Below are 19,017 nucleotides of genomic sequence, written 5' to 3' on the forward strand. Positions count from 1 at the left end.
ATTAAGAACAATACATATGGATTGTTTTATTACCAGACATGGGCCAATGCTGAACAAATATGGTAACAGACCAAGCAGCCAAGGTACATAAAAACCGAAGTGACAATCTTTTACTGATGATAGTGAGATCTGTTCTGTCTTACCTGGTAAGATGTAGGTGTGTAAACAACTGTGTTAGTTTTACATACAAATACCTGTTGATACGTGCTGATTTTACTTTCTTGCTAAGTGCCAAGATCTATATATAGATTATACAAGTAAATAACTACAACATCAAATAAAAGCTGAAACACTGGCCTAGCTATTTGGAAATGGTTTGTCAACTGTTAAGTTAAAAGTTCGTTATGAATCACTACATTTTCTTACTCTCTGTCTGTTATTTCATTACAACAGCTGGATATATAAAAATATTTTCATTTACTTAAGTTTTCTATACTTGGAGGACTCTGTCTTGTAGCTGGGATACTGAGCAAATTATTCATAGTCATAAAACCAACATGTCTGAGGACCCTGTCTCATCTCCTGGTGCCCACACACTTACTCAACATAAATCTGTTTTTAAGGGCAACCATATTTCAGATCTGTTGTCTTGTTCAATAGTATAGTGTAGCATATTCATTCAGCATAGAGCCCTTGGCTGGTAATAAGCCCAGGTCCCACCTATATCTATGACTATTTGGTAAACAAGACATGCTATTGTTCTGTGATAAGCCCATCCCCTGACTTTGAATCATGGGATATGTATTGACTGTCTTGGCTTTCAGCAGGAAATTATGCTATAAACAGACATTTATCAGTTTTCTTATTTTTTTTTCTATACATTGAAATCATTATTAGTTATTTAAACTGCTGATTAAAAATCAGATTTACTGCATACCAATTTTTAGAATTCAGATTGTACATATTATCAACAACAATTTCATAATCGTTCTCAGAAAAAAAACAGTAAAATAAATACCAGTCTACAACATATTTTTCTACTCTCCTTTGGTATAATGTACATCAGATACAACTACCATATCTATATTGATAAATGAAATTCACACTGCTGTCTTTTTCTTGTCTTTTTGTGATATATTTTATCTGTATTACAATCTTTATTGAAGAAAGAATTCTTCATTCTAGTGTGTAAATGTTTCCATCGAAAATGTGATTTCACACCGATGTGATGGAAAACTTTATGTGTAGTACATTAATAATGTCCGTTAACATATTGTAAGTTTGACTACTCTTAGTCTGCGTTCCTCTCACCCTATCACTAGATTTAGACGGTACGATATTACCAGTATATAAAGAGTCGGTATTTCCTCTCACCCTATCACTAGATTTAGACGGTACGATATTACCAGTATATAAAGAGTCTGTATTTCCTCTCACCCTATCACTAGATTTAGACGGTACGATATTACCAGTATATAAAGAGTCGGTATTTCCTCTCACCCTATCACTAGATTTAGACGGTACGATATTACCAGTATATAAAGAGTCGGTATTTCCTCTCACCCTAAGTAAACAAGAATTAGTAACTCCTTAACAGTAATTATTATGATTAGGCACTCTTTTGAAATGAAGGTGAATTTAGACATGTATGTCACTTCATCCTTTGGGCAACTCTGTAAACAATCATGCACAGTGACAAATATTAAACCACCGGTTGTTGCCATGTCAACAATTTCATGATAAAAATATTTTCCTTTATATTAGCAAGAAAAGTTTCTATAAATGGAGATTTAAACCAATGTTCCCTCATCAATGAAGAATAAAGGAAAATGACCGAATGACAAATATATGATTAAGTGTCTCTTTGAGTTTGGATAGGAATATGTTAAGTTTTATCATCTGACCGCATTGTGGTACTTTTTCAATGAGGATATTTCTGGAAGTTGAATGATATAATTTTTCTTCCTTCAGATACATTTTCCTCTGCTGCTCTAGCCATTTGGCCATGAAATCTTTCAGTAAATGGACAAGATTTGAGTATTTTTATCTCCAACACATAAGATCATTTAAAGAAGGGAAACCACTCTTCCACACAATTATGATACCCCCTATTGTTAATCAGTACATGGATATGAATTTATTTTCATAATTAACTAGACCAATATAACACATATATATTTAGAATGGGAACACCCACGTTTCTAGCTGTCTCTCCCATACAGAATTCCCACTGTTAATCATTACATACAATACACTGATTGGGTATGTGTTGGTTTGTGATTGGACTTTAAATTTAATCTTTGTCTTATCTTGGTGCTGTCAGTTGCAGGACTACCACGGTTTATAATTGTCTCTACGACCTCATTGTAATTAATGACTCGACACAAAGAAGTTCACATTCATGAATTACTTGTACATAAGTCATATAAACTGATCACACTATACACCTGTACTGTCAGTAAATGATAATATTACACATACTGAATTATCCCTATACTGTCATAAACACCATTCTTTTGTTCACTTTAAACCATTATCAATATAAAATGGCATGGTTGCCTCCTGCAGGCTTCCAGAAATTAGATCAGAATATTTTTGTTATTCATTTTTTGAACTAAATATTACACTAAGTTTTACAATAAGGTATACGTATAATGAATTGATGATTAGAGTATGTTCAGGTCTGTACAGACTATATATATCTGAATGTCCCATTATTTGTACTTACCATCATTTTGCCTTTAGTCATATCTTTACAATGCAGTATAATTCAGAATAAGCTGCAAGACTTACAATCTCCTAAAATCTTATACTACTGTACTGGAAAATACAAAATGAAATATGCTATTCCATTACATTGTCCAGTAATAAGCCCATCCCCTTAACTTAAAGTATATTTTTGCCCCTTGGTTCTGTATGCATGCCCATCCCTTCACCTGGAGTATATGCTTGCTCTTGGGGTAATGTAATCTGTTTGCATGCCGATGCATCATCTAACTTTACATATAATTTGTTTGCCCCTGAGATTCTGTAAGCCTACAAAAATTACTGCAATCATTTACTACAGATAGAACATGTATATCATTATAATGCATGTTATCTGCAATGTTGTGACAAAATGACACCCTAAAAATGATTCAGGTACGGGTAAATTATTGGAAATCTAAAAATTTAAGAGCATATGATATTCTACAATATTGCATCAAGAAACATCACATCTCATCAACATCTTTTGTAGAATTTCTTCCAAGTAAATCCAAAATATTTATTCCCTAATTTTGATCAGTCCCAGTATTAGAAATTTATTTAGTTAGAAGGACAAGTTCTGGAGGACTCAAATATTGGAGCCCAGAAAATCACTGATCTTTTACTTGTACAGTGTAATGGGAAATATAAGTTATTAATATACTGCATTACATATAGCTATGGCCCAACATACAGCAGCACAAACAGCCTTGTAGACACAAACAGCCTTGCAGACACAAACAGCCTTGTAGACACAAACAGCCTGCAGACACAAACAGCATTGTAGACACTAACAGCCTTGTAGACACAAACAGCCTTGCAGACACAAACAGCATTGTAGATACTAACAGCCTTGTAGACACAAACAGCATTGTAGACACAACAACCTTGTAGATACAAAAAGCATTGTAGACATAAACAGCATTGTAGACACAAACAGCCTTGTATACACTTACAGCCTTCTACAGACCTTTTTACAAATGAATTGAATACTGGATATGATACATTCATAGCCACAAAAAAGAGCCTTAATTCAAAGAAATTAGTTTGTTGAATTAAGATCACATTTAGATAATGATGACAAATTAAAGACCAAAGGTATGGAGCACAAAGTAAATAACATCATCCCAAACATAGATCTACATAGTTCTACATAGTTCTACAGAAGATATTAAAATGTCAATACATGTAGTTAGGATTGACTGTCAGTGAAAACAGCTTATGGCATGATATCAGCTAGTCCTGATAACTGTCCCTTAATGTCAAAGTTATTTATCTGAATTGGCAGAAAAGTCAAGTATCATGACCTTCTGACAAATTGTTTTAAAGAAGACACTGAAAGTCCTATGGAAAAGATGAATAAGGATCATTGATTCCTTGCATTGGCTTTGGGACTGAAGCATATTACATACACATGTACATATATATATTTTACTATATGAACTACATTTATAGAATCACAGAAAAAGAATCAGCTAATACTATTCTACAAGTGGAAACTTGTGACTGAACTTCAGAGCCATAGAACATTTCATTTTCTAAAGAAAATCAGAATCTCTTACCTAATGATCAGATAGAATGAGATATTATACAGACGCTCAAATTAAGTTGTTAGCTGTAACTTTTGGTGTAAGACAGATCTCTGTTAAATAACAATGACTGTCTTTGTATGGAGATAATGGGAGTCTGTCTTCCAGGTCTATACTATAATTACACACTATTTTGGGGTCTGCAAGTACACTTTTTTCTAATATATAATAGCTTTATACATCGATATGATATTATTGCACGTCAAAAGCTTTGTGTAACAATTTGTCTTTTAAAAAGTTTAAATCTCAACTTCACTTTGTGAAGTATTAATGGCCTGAATTTTAATCTGATGGTTAATACAATCCTTAATTCTTTTTCTTTGTTAGTTACACAAACACAGTATAGATACTAATACATGTGTAACATATTGCATAACATATACAGAATAATATTTATATGTTGTGCAGTGTATGACAACTTGTCAACTATAACCAATTCATTTTTTTACCCTAAAAAACAGAACAAAACTGTGTTCATTAGCATAACTGGAGCATTATCTTTCATTAAGGTAACTTTAATCTCCCTTTTCTACACATAAGTTAAAATAGTTACTAAAAGGGAGGAGAAGTGGGGAAGGGGGAGGGGAGGTTATGGAGCTCTGTTATCTAAATATGCTGTACTTTTCCTGTGAGAGACAGAGGATCTTAGTTTCGAGACTCTTCAGTATTTTGAAAATTGTGGTCTAGATTTATCTTAAGAAATTCCACAAAAATTACTAGATTTTATAGATAATCAGTGAAGCCCAACTGTCTAATGAAGCAGAGTACTTTGTATATGTAGCCAATAGTATAACTCTAATGAGGATCAGGTTACGATCAACAACTATTAAAGCTGCACAAACTGTCTATATATACACAATCCAAAGATCAATTAGACTCCTGCAATGACTACTGCACAGTGGGTCAAATACAATCAGATATAAAATAACCTCTTCTTTATTATCTGTCATTATTAAATTCTAACTTCTATATCAGCTTTACAAGATATTTCTGATATTACAGCTGGTATATAAACTTGTATATACAAGAGTTAGTTACATATTAATACATAGGACCCAATACACTTTCCTATTTAGTATATTTGTAACATTGATACTTCACAAAGGAATTTGGAATGTGTCCAATAATTTTAAATACTTGTGTGTTTTGGAATTATCAGGTTATATAAAAATCTTATAATCATATTCAAACATGTCTCATTTCTTGTGTATATTTTGTATACACAACTATTTTGCTTCTTGCTTGTTAAACAATAATGATAACCAGTACAAATACAGTTATCTAGATTGTCAAGAACTATTTCAGATCAGATCTACATGAACAACTCAAGAACTAAACAAATAAATGTCTTCATTTCAGGCAAACCTTACAACCTGAGGCTTACTGCAGACCAGCCATTCCAACTGGGCTATTAAGGTTTCTCCCTAATCAAGCTTATTTTGTAATCGTCAGAATAAGTTATTTTTATAGGCAGTGAAATCTAAACAAGTCATTTATAGAATATATATCAAATATTTTTCTTTGCATATGTATAATTAGCTGCATTTGGTGGAAAAACTATTTTCTATTTATGTTACTAAAATAGTTTTAATAATCCTGGGATAATGTGCAGCAAATCATGTCTATGGATTGCCACCTGTCAATTCCCATGTTAAAATTGCATTTCCATGTTCTAAATTCTTCCATAATCAAGCATGCATCTTTATCTAAGTAATCAAAATAAACATTAAAACCATTGAGGTTTGTGATATCAAACACAAAAGAAAGAAGTATAAGAAAAACATGCTTCTGTCACCCCAAGATCCCAAATTCCATGACACTCTACCTTTTTATCATAATTTTTTTTATAAAGCATTTTCTTTCCCTCATGAATGTCTTTTCAACATTAGCTGCCATGTCGATGATACAATGTGTACAAGAACAAAAATCTATGAAGTCTAGAAATGCATTAAATTGTGAAAAAATATCTACAAATACTTACATCCTCCAGTATATCTATCATCACCAAATAAATCCCCATCTAGAAATCCAGCTATAAAGTGATGTCGCTCAAACTTTTTGCAGAAAGGTGAATACATGGTGCTTTAATTTTTTTCACTTTAGCCAAACCGAGTGAATTAATTGTGTAGATCCATCATGAAAAGACGCAAAAAAAAAAAAATGATTTGACAAAAAGCTCTTTGGTGAAGGTATCATAGTAAGGCTGACATGGAAGGAGTCTTTGTGGCTGGAAATCCCTGGTTCAGTAAGTGTATGGCCACACTATGTATTCATCTGCATAGCCTTCTTAACAGCCTGACTATTTATCACAGATCTCTGTGACCTCCACAGCAGCATTAAAACAGCTACAGGCCAACCATGTTGCTATATGTGAGGCATTTTAACACACTAGTCTGCCAGCTACATACAGGTAACCTGTCCACACCAGATAGAACCCTCCATACATAAGGTCTCCGGCCAAATAGTTTACGATAACAGATATGTTAGTACCAGTCTGGTATTCAAAGACGTCTTTCATATCAGGCATGTGCAAAGTTGTTCAGACGGTCTCATTGGACATTATTGTTAGAAACTACAGAATGTACTGAAGCCGTAAAAGAAACAATACTATACAATAGCCAAGATGAATGCATATGCGGTATCTATGTATTCTACGGGGCTACAACGGTGTCGTATTATTTTCTTTACTATTATGAATTTTAAAAGAATTGTGTCACGGTACACTAACCTACAAAGTAATCCGATATTCATCAATGAACCGGCAACATATATTGTTAAATGAATACACAGCAGATATCTGACTATATCAAGTTTTCAACATGATTGTTTACAGTGGTTACACGTGGGTTTTGATTGATAATTACACATTTATTTCACACAATCCATACATCATATTTATCAATTATTAGATTTACCTTAATCTAGTTTTCTGTTTTGCCGGTGAGTATGCATTTTGCCTTCAGTGTCATCTACAGCTGTCTATGCGTGCACCTGCCGCTTTCATTAGAGCAGGTTCAGACATAAACACAAGTTTGAACTTGCTACTTCCGTTTGCTAAGCGCAATATTATTTGGAAAGCCTCTAGAATTATGTATCGAATATATGGATAAAGTCCGAGACACGAATTTTAGTCGAAAAAAAACATAGTCTTTAAAGTGTTTTAATTCAAGCGCTAAATCGAACAGAGGGTTTAGCTTCAAACGTACGCTGAAATATTTCTACAACGGAATTTAAATAACGTGACACGTCAACTACAGGTAAAACAGAATAGTATTGTAAGCAGGAAATAGATATTTACGAAATTATAGCTTTGTGTGAGGTGATCATCAATGTAACTACAACCATTACGGTATTTATACATCGGTAAAATCGTGAACTTTGATATGTAACCGGTCTAGATGTCTTCATCTATAATACAGAGCTCAAACTTTATGTTGCAGGCATTTTCTATTAGTAAAGACTTATTCAAACTGTTTAACATCTGTATTTTAGATAAAAATAGGCTTGCTGTAGAAGGGCAAATTCGGTAGACCAAAGCGAGGATGAGACAACTGAAAGGGAAAGTAAAAGAAAGCAAGAAGGAGAGAAGAGAAAGAAGAGAAGACAATGTAAAGAACAGAGACAAATTGTTCACAATGGTCATTCCAACCTTGGCTGTTTTAGCGGCTATCATCACTGTCTATGTCTTCATTAATTCAAGACCAAGTGCTACATGATCAATGCTGACACCTGATTAAGCTGTGGTTTTCTGAATGTCAGAGGAATCAGTTTTAGTGCTGATTACACGATGAAGAATCAAAGATAATTTCAGATATTGGTGTTCTACAAAAAATACTGTGTATATACTACTATTGGATACTGGCAGCATAATACGCCTGGATTACAGCTCGTTAATGGTACATGTATTCTGTTTTAATACAAGTTTTCATGAGAGATTTTTTTACATTTTCTAATAGCTTGAGTCTGTGATCAATTAAAAATTTATAAGAGTGACAATGCAAGAGATGTTTCAGAAATTTACAAGTGCATATGTCCTCTGATTAGTTTAAGATATAAGTGGTAGATATAATCTCCATTCATGTTTTACCATGTGGCTCAATTGGTACATGTAATATGCTTTTTCCTACGTTGAATACTAGAATATGAAATGCAAATAAAATCTATGTTTCCTGGTATTCAGCTCTCATGTAAGTACTGAAAAAACAACAGAAGAAATAATTTTAGTGATTATTGCAAATACTTTGTGTTTGCAGACAACAGTCCTTTTTTTAACTTGTTTTATATTAATCCTTTTAATTTAACTTATAGATATGTCTATGTCCAATATACAGTATAAGATTCATTTCACCATGGATGTAGTTTATATTAGAGGCAATGATAGAAGATAGAAAATACTCATTTAAATAGTGAGAAAGTTACTTTCATTGTCTTTTTGGGAGTTACAGTTAATGATTTTTGGTACATGTTTTTGAAATATAATATAAATGACACAATTTTTTTAAGTTTTGATTTTCTTGTTAAAAGATTTTTGGAGTCTAATGAAAATTAAACTCCTTCCATCATGTGTTCCCCAGTATTATTCCTATTTGAAAATCTTTCAATTTTCACCTTTCATATTTTTATAATTTGTACAAAAATATGAGATTCATTTTATTGCTTGTCAACTCAGTTATAGTGCATCAGAGCATACTGATCAAACAGTAATCTTTTGCTTTTCATTTCTAAATCATTTTTCTATTTTGAATAATGCCAAACTTGTGCACACCTTTGAAAATTGAAAAAAAATAAACCTCTTGTCAAATTAACTGTAGTTAAATTTCACATGTAATTGTGGTGGAGGAATTTCACGATCAGATATTAATCAAGATACATAATTATGTGTCTGCACAATGCTTATTTTAATTTGTTTGCTTCTCATGTTCAGTGTATAAATAAAAGTGGCCTCAGGATCATGAAACCATCTTAAGTTTAAAACTGTCTTAAGGTTTAACTTAACCAATCATGATTAACATCATGAAAGAGTGACTGGCAAAGTGAAATTTTAAGTTGAAGATTGTTTCATCATTTTGGATATGGTGCGCTGATGAATTAATTTCATTGATGATTGATCATGTGTTGTTTTCAACCATTAGTTTTCAAGAGAACAACAGTAGTTTATTGGATTACAAATCACTATAAATGATGAATAAATAACTTTGATTTATTTCATTTGGCAACTAGGCCTATTTGCTGCCAGATTTAGAGTATACCATATGTAATTGATCATTAATCAGTGATTGACAGTTTGATAGAAATTAATGATTGATCCTGTTCTTTAAACCGATTCCACCACTAATAAACACTACTGGTTTTGCCACTTATATATGTATAGGTGCTGTCTTGATGTATTGTTGAAAGTATTTTTCACAAGTTTACATGTGTCCCGTTGATGTGTAACATACCAGATAATAAATTTATATATTGTTGTTCTTAAAATAAAAAGGTTGTTGGATACGAAAATTGTAATTTCAGCTTTATTTATTTGAGTATAAACAAATATCTTAGACTAGATTTTCTTTAAGTGTGAAATGTAAAATAATGTTTTGAATACTATTTATTTTAGGAGAATTCTGTCTCAAATTCCATATTTAGGGTCCCTTTTGTGTCTAGTTGTATATTGCCCATGGCTGCCAGATGGCCATCTTGAATTTTGAATGCAATATATTAAGTTTGTTATATTATACTTGATGAGAACTTTGTGAATCATTTTCAAATTTTGTAGTTAGCTAGGTTCCCATTGGATTTTAGTTGTGTACTGTCCTTTTTGGAATTGGATTGGGGAAACAATATTAATAATAGCCTTTAGCCAATGTCCTTTTCTTGAAAAGAATTTGGTGAATCATTTTGAAATCTGATATAAAGGTTTCCCTTGGCCCTTATTTGTGCAAATGATTAAAGAGAAAGTGAGAACAAGAGGTCAACAGGCCTTAATGTTCATCTGACTACAAAGACAAATTTATAAAAAAAGGCCAAATAGGTCTAAATTGCTCAACTACTCTGTAGCTTACAAAGATGACATTGTTGGTTCATAAAAACTTTTTCTACAAACTCGAAATCATATTCCTTACACATGTCACTACACAAATACCATGTCCCCAGACCTATTGCTTGTTGAAAATGAAATTTTAAGATCTCAACACATGATTTGGCAGACCTTCATCAAATAATGTAAAAGAATCCATATCAACAGCCTGGACCTTTTTTTACTGAGAAGAAGATTTTTACACATTTGACTCCTGTGACCTTTAAAACAGATCAAGGTCGATCACATGAGCAAAATATCAGCAATAATTAATAACGATCCTACAATGGAAAGTGCCAAGCTTCCTCCGGGATCACGTCAGTTTTTCATATGAAACATTATCTGTAATCTGTCTATTCCATAAGCAAATTCTTGCTACCACAATTTATGAAGAACCACTGATCTTGAAATATGTACACTATACAGTATTGATTAAAGTTTCTGATGTCCAAGATGCCATTTTTCAGGTACTGCTACTTGTGAAGAGTTGTTTGGGATATCCTGTAAATTATTCTTTGTTAGTATTGATCTCAGTTACCACATTTTGACCTTCATTAGATGTCCAAGATGGTGGTATTTTGATTTCAATGTTTTTATTTGTTTCTGCTATTTTTGAATAACCACCCAAAGATTCTGCTTTTTATATGCCCGTTGTATGACAGGATATATTATGGTATGGCTTTGTCTGTCCGTACGTACACACTTCGACGTCCATCCGTCGTAAACTTTCCTTGTCTGGGCCATAACTTTGTGAGTTCTTGGTCTATTGTCACCATACTTTGTACACATGTATGTCTAGAGATGTCTGAGTGTCGCATATAAAAATTGCCCGCCTCGCATGCATAGTTTCTGAGTTACTCCCCCTTAGTTGATTTTTCGTAAACTTCCCTTGTTAGTATATAGTGTATGTAAATCATAAGTTCACATACTATATCAGCAAATGGTGGTATGACATGGCTAAAACTTCCACAAATGATATTCAGATTATTCCAAGGCAACTTAGTTATTCAGTCAAATACTGCTTCTTCATCGAAGATTGGCAATGGGCGTATATTGTGTCACAATTAGGCCCTTGTTAAAGTTGTCCTAGATGTGTTTGGCACATTTTAAACTTCATAGGATATCTAAGATGGTTGCCAGTAATCTATGTACTGATTTCACCCTGTCTTTTTTTCTTAACATGAAAAAGGACAACTGTCTTTTATTTCTAAATGATGTTTATTATCATTATTTTTTTTCATTTTCATTCATAAACATATCTGTACAAATGATAACAACATGCAGCACTTACATTCAAGTGACAATCTTTTTCTCCAAAACTTTTGATCTCTGTTGAAACAGCTTTAACAAACATCATACATACCCTTTTCAGTCATTTATAACACAATAAATGATCCTCACTAACTTTTGAATTACTATGAATAATCACATTTACCAGTATGTAAATATACAATTTCTATTTCATCCCAAAACCATCCGTAAAAAAACTCTTTTACACTGTCACAGGTTTCAGTAGAATTCTGTTGAGTAAAGATGTTTCTGAGGTTCTTTTGAGAGTGAACAGATTGTGTTGTTATCACGACACAATCTGTACAGGAAAACTTACCATTAAAGGTAAAAATGTTTTGTACACTGTACAAACTTATACCTTTAAAAAGTTCTTTTATTCTTTAATATACCGGTATAGCATTCTTATATCCACTGGTGCTGTGAAACTCTATGTGTCCAACATCTCTGATAACTGTGTATAATAAATATCACATATAAACAGTGAAGTGATATCAATAATAAGAGACTGAAAATAATGTGTCGCTTACTCAAACTGGTTCTTACTTTCATAAACCTTAATTGGAATATTTTTTTCCTTGTAGTTTGAGTATGAAAAGTATCAGAGACAGAGCCTACCTCTGAAATAATGTAAAGATAGGAAAAACAAAACCTGCAGTTAGCCTCAAGTTTGTGATATTTAATATCACATGCTGAATCATCTAAGACCTCATTTCCAATGACAGACAATTAAAATCTTAATTAAAGAATAATATAATAATATTATACTTGAGTAGGAAGTAATTCCTACATGGAATATACATGATCACAAGTTTGTGTAAACCAAGTTATACTGTAACTATAGAAAGTCATGGAGCAGTGGCGGGAGATACAACATAAAATTGAAATCCTAGTACTACATGCCATAGGTGACATTTCCACCCAAGTATTATAGTGTCGCTATAATTAATACATATATGTGAGTTGGGAATTTGTGCGAAGTCCCTGTGCCTTGTGCCATCTCACCTAAACTTGTGTAATAACAAGTTTTCAACTGTAGTTCTCCCATTTAAGTCATACTTCAGTATCAGTTTATGAACCTTCAGAAACTCTCAATATTCTAAAACTGACTGTCGCAAATCCACACTGTACCACAAGATAAAACAGCTATTCTCTACACATTGTACATCTCCAATCAGGTTTATCATTCTTCTCATTTCATTCTCCTCATAACCAAATCGTCTCTCCTTATTTTCATACATTGCAACCACAAGAAGTAATTAATGTCATGTAAATGAGATGATCACTTGATGTTTCGTGCGATTCTGCGACAGTACGGTGATTTCATCTCCTGTAGAGCCTCGTCTAATACTTTAGTGAGATGGACCAGGTTAACTGGGTCTGTCTGTAACACTTTTGTTTCCCGTTCACCTGCATCGTCGATGTGAAGTTTGAATGTTACTAAAGGTGTAGTCTGTCGTCGCAGAGAGCGGCTCGCAAGCTGGAATGAATTGTGTAGTACAATATCACCAATTTTGTTCACAACGTTTATCAACTTTACACGAATACAAACTTAATATTCAAACTATCTGATAATATATCTAATGAACTACCAATCAATTATAGAATGTGAAAGGTTCTGCTAAAGTTTTCAATTTTGCTATTGAATAACATGATTAATAAATAACATAATTATTGATTAATTTATTCATTAATCACCTAGATAATTCATAACGACATTCATCACCATGAAAACTAATAAACTGTGAATTTCCTAAATTCAGCTCTATACTTCTGAGTACCAAAGGAGACAACTCTAGTAAACAAATAGCCTAACACAATGATGGATAAGCCAAACCAAAGCATAAGCTCACTTGAAAATCTTTTTTTTTTTATACCTGTACATCAAACCGCCATTCAAGGTTCTGGTAGTGAGGTAAGTCCATTGCCATTTCTGACATGATGGCACGGATCTCTCGTCGGTTTTGTAAGTATAGCTCCAGTAGTGTCTGTCTCATGTCTTCAGAGAATCCCAAAGTTAAAATAGAGTCCTGAAAATCTATCTCATTCAACTGAAAAAGTAATTTTACAAGGTCAAGATAGCGTCCTGGAAATCTGTATTTTGATGGTTTTTTTTATATTAGTTATGATGAGAGGATCTAATAGTTTATTTTTATAAATTTCTCACAAATATTTAATAGAATCACTACATTATACTTACAGAGGAATTGTCATTTCCATCATCATGATATATGCTCCTTATCCATTTTATTCCCTAAGTATCGCTTTCCTCTGAATAATGTTCAGTAATGACACTAAATATATATTGCTGAGTTTGAACTTATTTCAAATGTGATTTTCATTTGACCAGTTGACTATAAAAAAGTGATTTGTAAAGTAAAGATCACTAGGAACAAAGGTGTAAACTAAGAAAGATTCTTTGGGTACTATTGGAGAAATAGAACAGAGAATCTTAGTCCTAAATTAGTCCCAAAATGCTTATACGAAGAAGTACAGGGACCAAAGGGAATGGACATTTATAAATTGTAACAATTTAAACCCTAGAAAACAATATGAACTTGGGATCATGGAGAACATTTCTGAGAAATGCGGAAGAAAGTGTCACCACAAAAAATTCTAGGTGAGAACTAATTCATTGTTTTTAATGTGTGTTGATCATGAAAAGAGAGAACTTCTTTTCTTTCCTCTTGCTTAATAAAATCACATGAATGAAACCAAATCACATACTTATTCAACATTTGACCTTAAGTGAAGGTCACAGTGACCTAATTTCATGGGACTGCACAGTGCCTCGGAGTTAAGAAGATTGATCAAATTACATGACACTGCAGTGTATGTTATAATGATCAATACACACAATGTCTATACATACCATTAGTTTGGAACTTTCTGTTAACAGGTACATCAGCCCCTCCACTCCATGTTGTACTGTTTCTACATCAACTTTGAGTTTTTCTAGACAATTATAAAATGGAAAATGTTTATGTTCTTTTACACAGAACTTCGTCATCATGCTCACCTAGAGTTTTATATGACAGCTAAACATTTTGGTCACTCTAATGGTGGACATGATCATCAAACATGACATAGAAAATATGCTAATTCCAGAACAATGAAAAATAGTTTTATACATCACAAAAGGCCCTTTGGGCCTTAACAGTCACCTGAGTTCAAGTAGTAGAACTGAAATCTCAAAGTCTACAGGTATTGTGATGGTCAAGAGTGTGTTGTTCTGTGCAATTTAAAAAAGAGAATTCTGATTGTTTTCTGAGAATAATGCTTTTAAGTCTCACCATCTTCAGACACTATGACACTAAAACTTTATCGAAATCTCATTTTTGTATCAACAAGTGTTGATGACATCTGATCTTTGACCCAAGACCAAAGGACCATTTAGTGTAAAAAACCCTTGCATCATTTCCTAAAACGTCCAAATGCATATGTCTATACAAGCAGTTGACAGTTTTCAAAAGAATTGGCATCTTATTGCTGTTTCAGTATTTAGATTGTGTCCAAAAACTCTTTGAGGCTGAACAGCATATCTAGGGACCACAGACTTAAGAAACCTAGAAAACTAACAATAAGCTTTCCCCTGAGCTGCGATGTGTGTTAGAAATGTAGCTCTGTATAACAGCAGTCAGTATAGCGATAGTTTCCTAGTGAAAAAATCCAATATTATTACTGTATTATCTGTATGAGGTACAAAGCTTAAACTTCACAAGGTGATCCCATCTTTAAAAATCATGCAAAAGATGCTAGAAGAACAGTCTTAAATTAAATCTTTATATTTCACATTTCTATATATGAATATTATTACTGTAAATATACTTACGAGCAGCTCCTTGGTAGATTTTACGGTTGGAACCTTTCCGTATAAACTCCATACTAATCTTGCAAAATTCACGTACAACTACAATGAACAAATTAGAAGATTGATTTTTGAATTATCAATAAGAAATAAATCAAAGAGATCCGAGAAGAATCTTGTATAACCTTTGGTTACTTTTCTCCAATAGAATAAATGCTTGTTGTATTGACAGGTGAATGATCAGTTAATTACCTGCTGAATAAGCTGGAGAGGTCAGAGTACATGTAGGTAAATCTATGTTATTCTGAACCCAAAATTATAGGCAATATAGGTCATTAACTAATACAGACAAATCCCTGTCATCCAGACATAGTGGCCCTACTGATTAAGGTAACTGTCTAATACAACAACATAAAGTTTAACCAAAGAGATCTTTTCTCCAATGGTTGAGTCTAAGACTAGTAAATAAGAAGACCCACGTTTGGATCCCAGTTGAGGTTTGAAATAAACATTAACCTCTGTTACAATGGCACTAGGAACTTCTTAATAATTCTAAGTGTTACTTTAACAAACAAGTTAGAACCCTTCCAATTAGCATGACTCTAACTCCCTGACAAGCTATTTCTAGGAGAGAGTACCAGTATGTAACCATGGTCAATACTAGGTGTAATATACCATCCAGCTAGAAATCTTATTAACTCAATCTGTTAGGCATAAGACTTGTAAACCAGAGGATCCAGTTTGTCCAGCATTACTAGCAAGTCCTTTGTGGTATTGTGTATGGAAATTTTAGATGGTTGAAAATAAAACCCAACAAAATGAGAGAAAAAAAAAAAAAAAACGCATATGAAACTGGATTAAATGAATTATTGTAAATGAATCATTGATATCACTGATTTTAATTATTGGTATCAATAATTTGTGAATTAATGATATTTCTAATTCTGGACTTTTATTGATACCATAAATTCAAATTAGTGATATCAGTAATTTTATTTCATGAAATCAATAATTCTATTCATGTCATAATAACACTAAATGAATTATTGATATCACTTATTCAAATTAATGATATTATTAAATCAAATTATAGATATCAATAATTCCAGGAACAAGTGATATCACGAAAGAAATCAATAGTTTGAATTAGTGATATACATCATTTAGATACATACTGAAATGACTATGATTATGGATGTGACAAAAATCCCTTTCATCCACTAAAATTTCTTGCTGATAAGATGACCATATATACTCAACAAAAAAAGAAAGGTTAACATGTTTCCTTGGCGAATACCTGTAAATGAGTGAAAACAAAATGACGTTTGTGCAATATTAGAAAATGGTAATGTTTTACATTACAAAATCCAAGGGGGTTACCAAAATCATTCAAGCGTGAATGTCTGTATTAGCGAAAGAGCTGCATGAGGTTTTCTGCGACTAACTTGTATCTTTGCTTGAATTTCATAAACATTCAAACTGACAACTGTTCCTTAGATCCTTAGGACTTAGAAATCACCGAATCTTGCTATCTATCAACTTTATAATTATGCCCCGGCTGTTACAAGTAGAGAGAGAAAAGGCTGTAGGCATGATCCAGGCTGGGGAGTCTCACCTTCGAGACTGATACACTTGCGCAATCGATTCGTAACCGCAGTAGAGACTACAAGGACATTGTTTGGGCGTCGTGTGTCTCCCCAAACAGTCCGCAAGAGGTTGAGGGCCTACCAATTGAAAGTGCGGCGTCCCTACACTGGACCCAATTTGTTGCGATGTCACCGTAATAATCGGCATAACTGGACCCGTGTTCACTGTCGTTGGGCCTTACGACAATGGAACAATGTTCTCTTTTCAGATGAGTCCAGGTTTTGTCTGCAACACGGTGACAGAAGGCGCAGAGTGTGGAGGCGATGAGGGGAGCGTTTTGCAAACTGCTGCGTCGCAGAACGGGACCGCTTTGGCGGCGGAAGTGTAATGGTTTGGGGTGGTATTTGTGGGGGGACTCGTACCAGGCTTGTTGTGTTAAATGGCAATTTAACCGGCATTCGATATTGGGACGAAATTTTAAGACCAGTGGTTCTGCCTTTCTTAAGACGCCATGGCGTTGGCGCCATTTTTCAACAGGCCAGCGCACACCAGTCGCGTCAGCAGAACTTTCTTGCAGCAGAATAACGTACAGGTATTAGATTGGCCATCTAAATCACCTGATTTGTTACTGATTGAGCATGTCTGGGGCGTTCTTGGGCGACGCGTGAGAGAACGTCAAAATCAGCCGTCAAACTTGCAGCAGCTGGCCCAAGTCTTGATCGCTGAATGGAACAACATCTCTCCTCAAATTATCCGCTGGTTTACGAGTTCCATGCGACGACGCTGCAATGCTGTTTACTTCACAAACGGTGGCCATACCCGTTACTAATGGTGTTTCCTTTGAAATTGACCGCAACGTCCTTTACAGTCGAATAAAATCAACTGAACGCAAAGTTTTATAATGAACCATGACTACAGTTTTATCAGAATTGATCAATTACTTTATTCGTACATGATTGGTAAGGATTTATGAAGGGGTTAATTAATTAATCACAGAATAAAGTAGTGTTACTTTTCTTTTTTTGTTTAGTATATAGTGGCTAAAGAATGATAATTCTAGGTTTAGGAGGTGGCTATTTACAAATATGAACATACAAGATTGGGATAATGACCAAAAATGCTCATAAATTGACAGAAATTGTCACATCTGACTCGATATAAGTTAACCAAACCAGGATTGGTCCATACACATTCTGACTGTCTGAAATTGTAACTATAGATGTCCCTGTGGTCATGGGATGATGACATCAATTGAGTGTCATCCTAGTTAGTAGTACTAGTAAACAAGACAATTATAATTCAGTGTTTTTTTCCCAGAATTTTACAGCAACCCATGTCTGTATTGCTGTATGAATAAGGTAAATCGTGGACTTGATATATATACTTTGTATCGAGGTCAGTGAGAAAATATAACAATAACTATTAATAGTAGTACTGAACGTTGGCAGAGTTTTCGGCTAGAGAAACGGCCTGTTTTCGGTTGTAAACCGGACAAAAATCGCTGCATGAGAAGGATATTATGATATTGAACCGTTCTTACCATCTGTCGCTGTATCTGTTAAAAAAGACAGATGTTCTTTGTGGTTGTCATCGAATATAAGCAACATTTCCCCCTTTAAATCCGGACGTTTCCGTCTGCTACAGTAGATCCGCCCCGGAAGTAAACAAAAACAAAAGAGCGCAGGCGTTAATTTTACAACATTGACAGGAAGCAGACTTTTTTACGGTACCAACGAATTTGTTTACACTGGCGCGCGGTTTGTCTGCTTAGGTTGCACTCCAAATGTTTATTTTGGTAAGAATATATGCACAAAGCACATTTGTACACACTTTTGAATTATATGCACCCTGGTCCCATTCACAATCCCCACAATGCCCTCTGATGTATCATCATTGAGTGACAGTGTTGAGATGTAAGCAGCAAGAAATGTCACGTTCAAAATTGACAGTGAACAGGTAAAAACATGTTTTTCAATAAACAAAGATAAAGTTTCCAAAGT

General features: G+C 33.7%; 1 protein-coding gene and 1 long non-coding RNA gene across 2 annotated transcripts; one reads left to right on the forward strand and one right to left on the reverse strand.

Annotated features, from left to right (window-relative positions):
* The first annotated feature begins 7,459 nt into the window (after nt 1–7,459).
* LOC132555462 (uncharacterized) lies at nt 7,460–9,773 on the forward strand. Its single transcript, XR_009554438.1, has 2 exons — nt 7,460–7,531; nt 7,767–9,773. It is a non-coding gene; the product is annotated as an uncharacterized LOC132555462 (long non-coding RNA).
* A 1,761-nt stretch (nt 9,774–11,534) lies between these two features.
* LOC132555479 (COMM domain-containing protein 2-like) lies at nt 11,535–18,658 on the reverse strand. The gene is made up of 5 exons (XM_060219831.1): nt 18,558–18,658; nt 15,455–15,532; nt 14,495–14,577; nt 13,500–13,673; nt 11,535–13,102 (listed from the first exon to the last, which is right to left on the reverse strand). The coding sequence occupies exons 1-5, from the start codon at nt 18,622–18,624 to the stop codon at nt 12,905–12,907; spliced, it is 600 nt and encodes a 199-aa protein (XP_060075814.1). The 5' UTR covers nt 18,625–18,658; the 3' UTR covers nt 11,535–12,904.
* Between the last annotated feature and the right edge of the window lie 359 nt (nt 18,659–19,017).

This window comes from Ylistrum balloti, unplaced genomic scaffold, assembly GCF_031769215.1.
Source record: "Ylistrum balloti isolate Yb309-2 unplaced genomic scaffold, AGI_CSIRO_Ybal_v1 Utg369646, whole genome shotgun sequence".
In the NCBI taxonomy this organism is placed as follows: domain Eukaryota; kingdom Metazoa; phylum Mollusca; class Bivalvia; order Pectinida; family Pectinidae; genus Ylistrum; species Ylistrum balloti.

What these genes read in the sequence shown, in the direction of transcription:
- LOC132555479 (XM_060219831.1), bottom strand. Translation starts at nt 18,624, where the DNA reads ATGTTGCTTATATTCGATGACAACCACAAAGAACATCTGTCTTTTTTA. An exon ending in AACAGATACAGCGACAGATG is followed by an intron (nt 15,533 to 18,557) that starts GTAAGAACGGTT and finishes TGTTCATTGTAG; the next exon opens with TTGTACGTGAATTTTGCAAG. An exon ending in AATGGCGGTTTGATGTACAG is followed by an intron (nt 13,103 to 13,499) that starts GTATAAAAAAAA and finishes AATTCATTCCAG; the next exon opens with CTTGCGAGCCGCTCTCTGCG.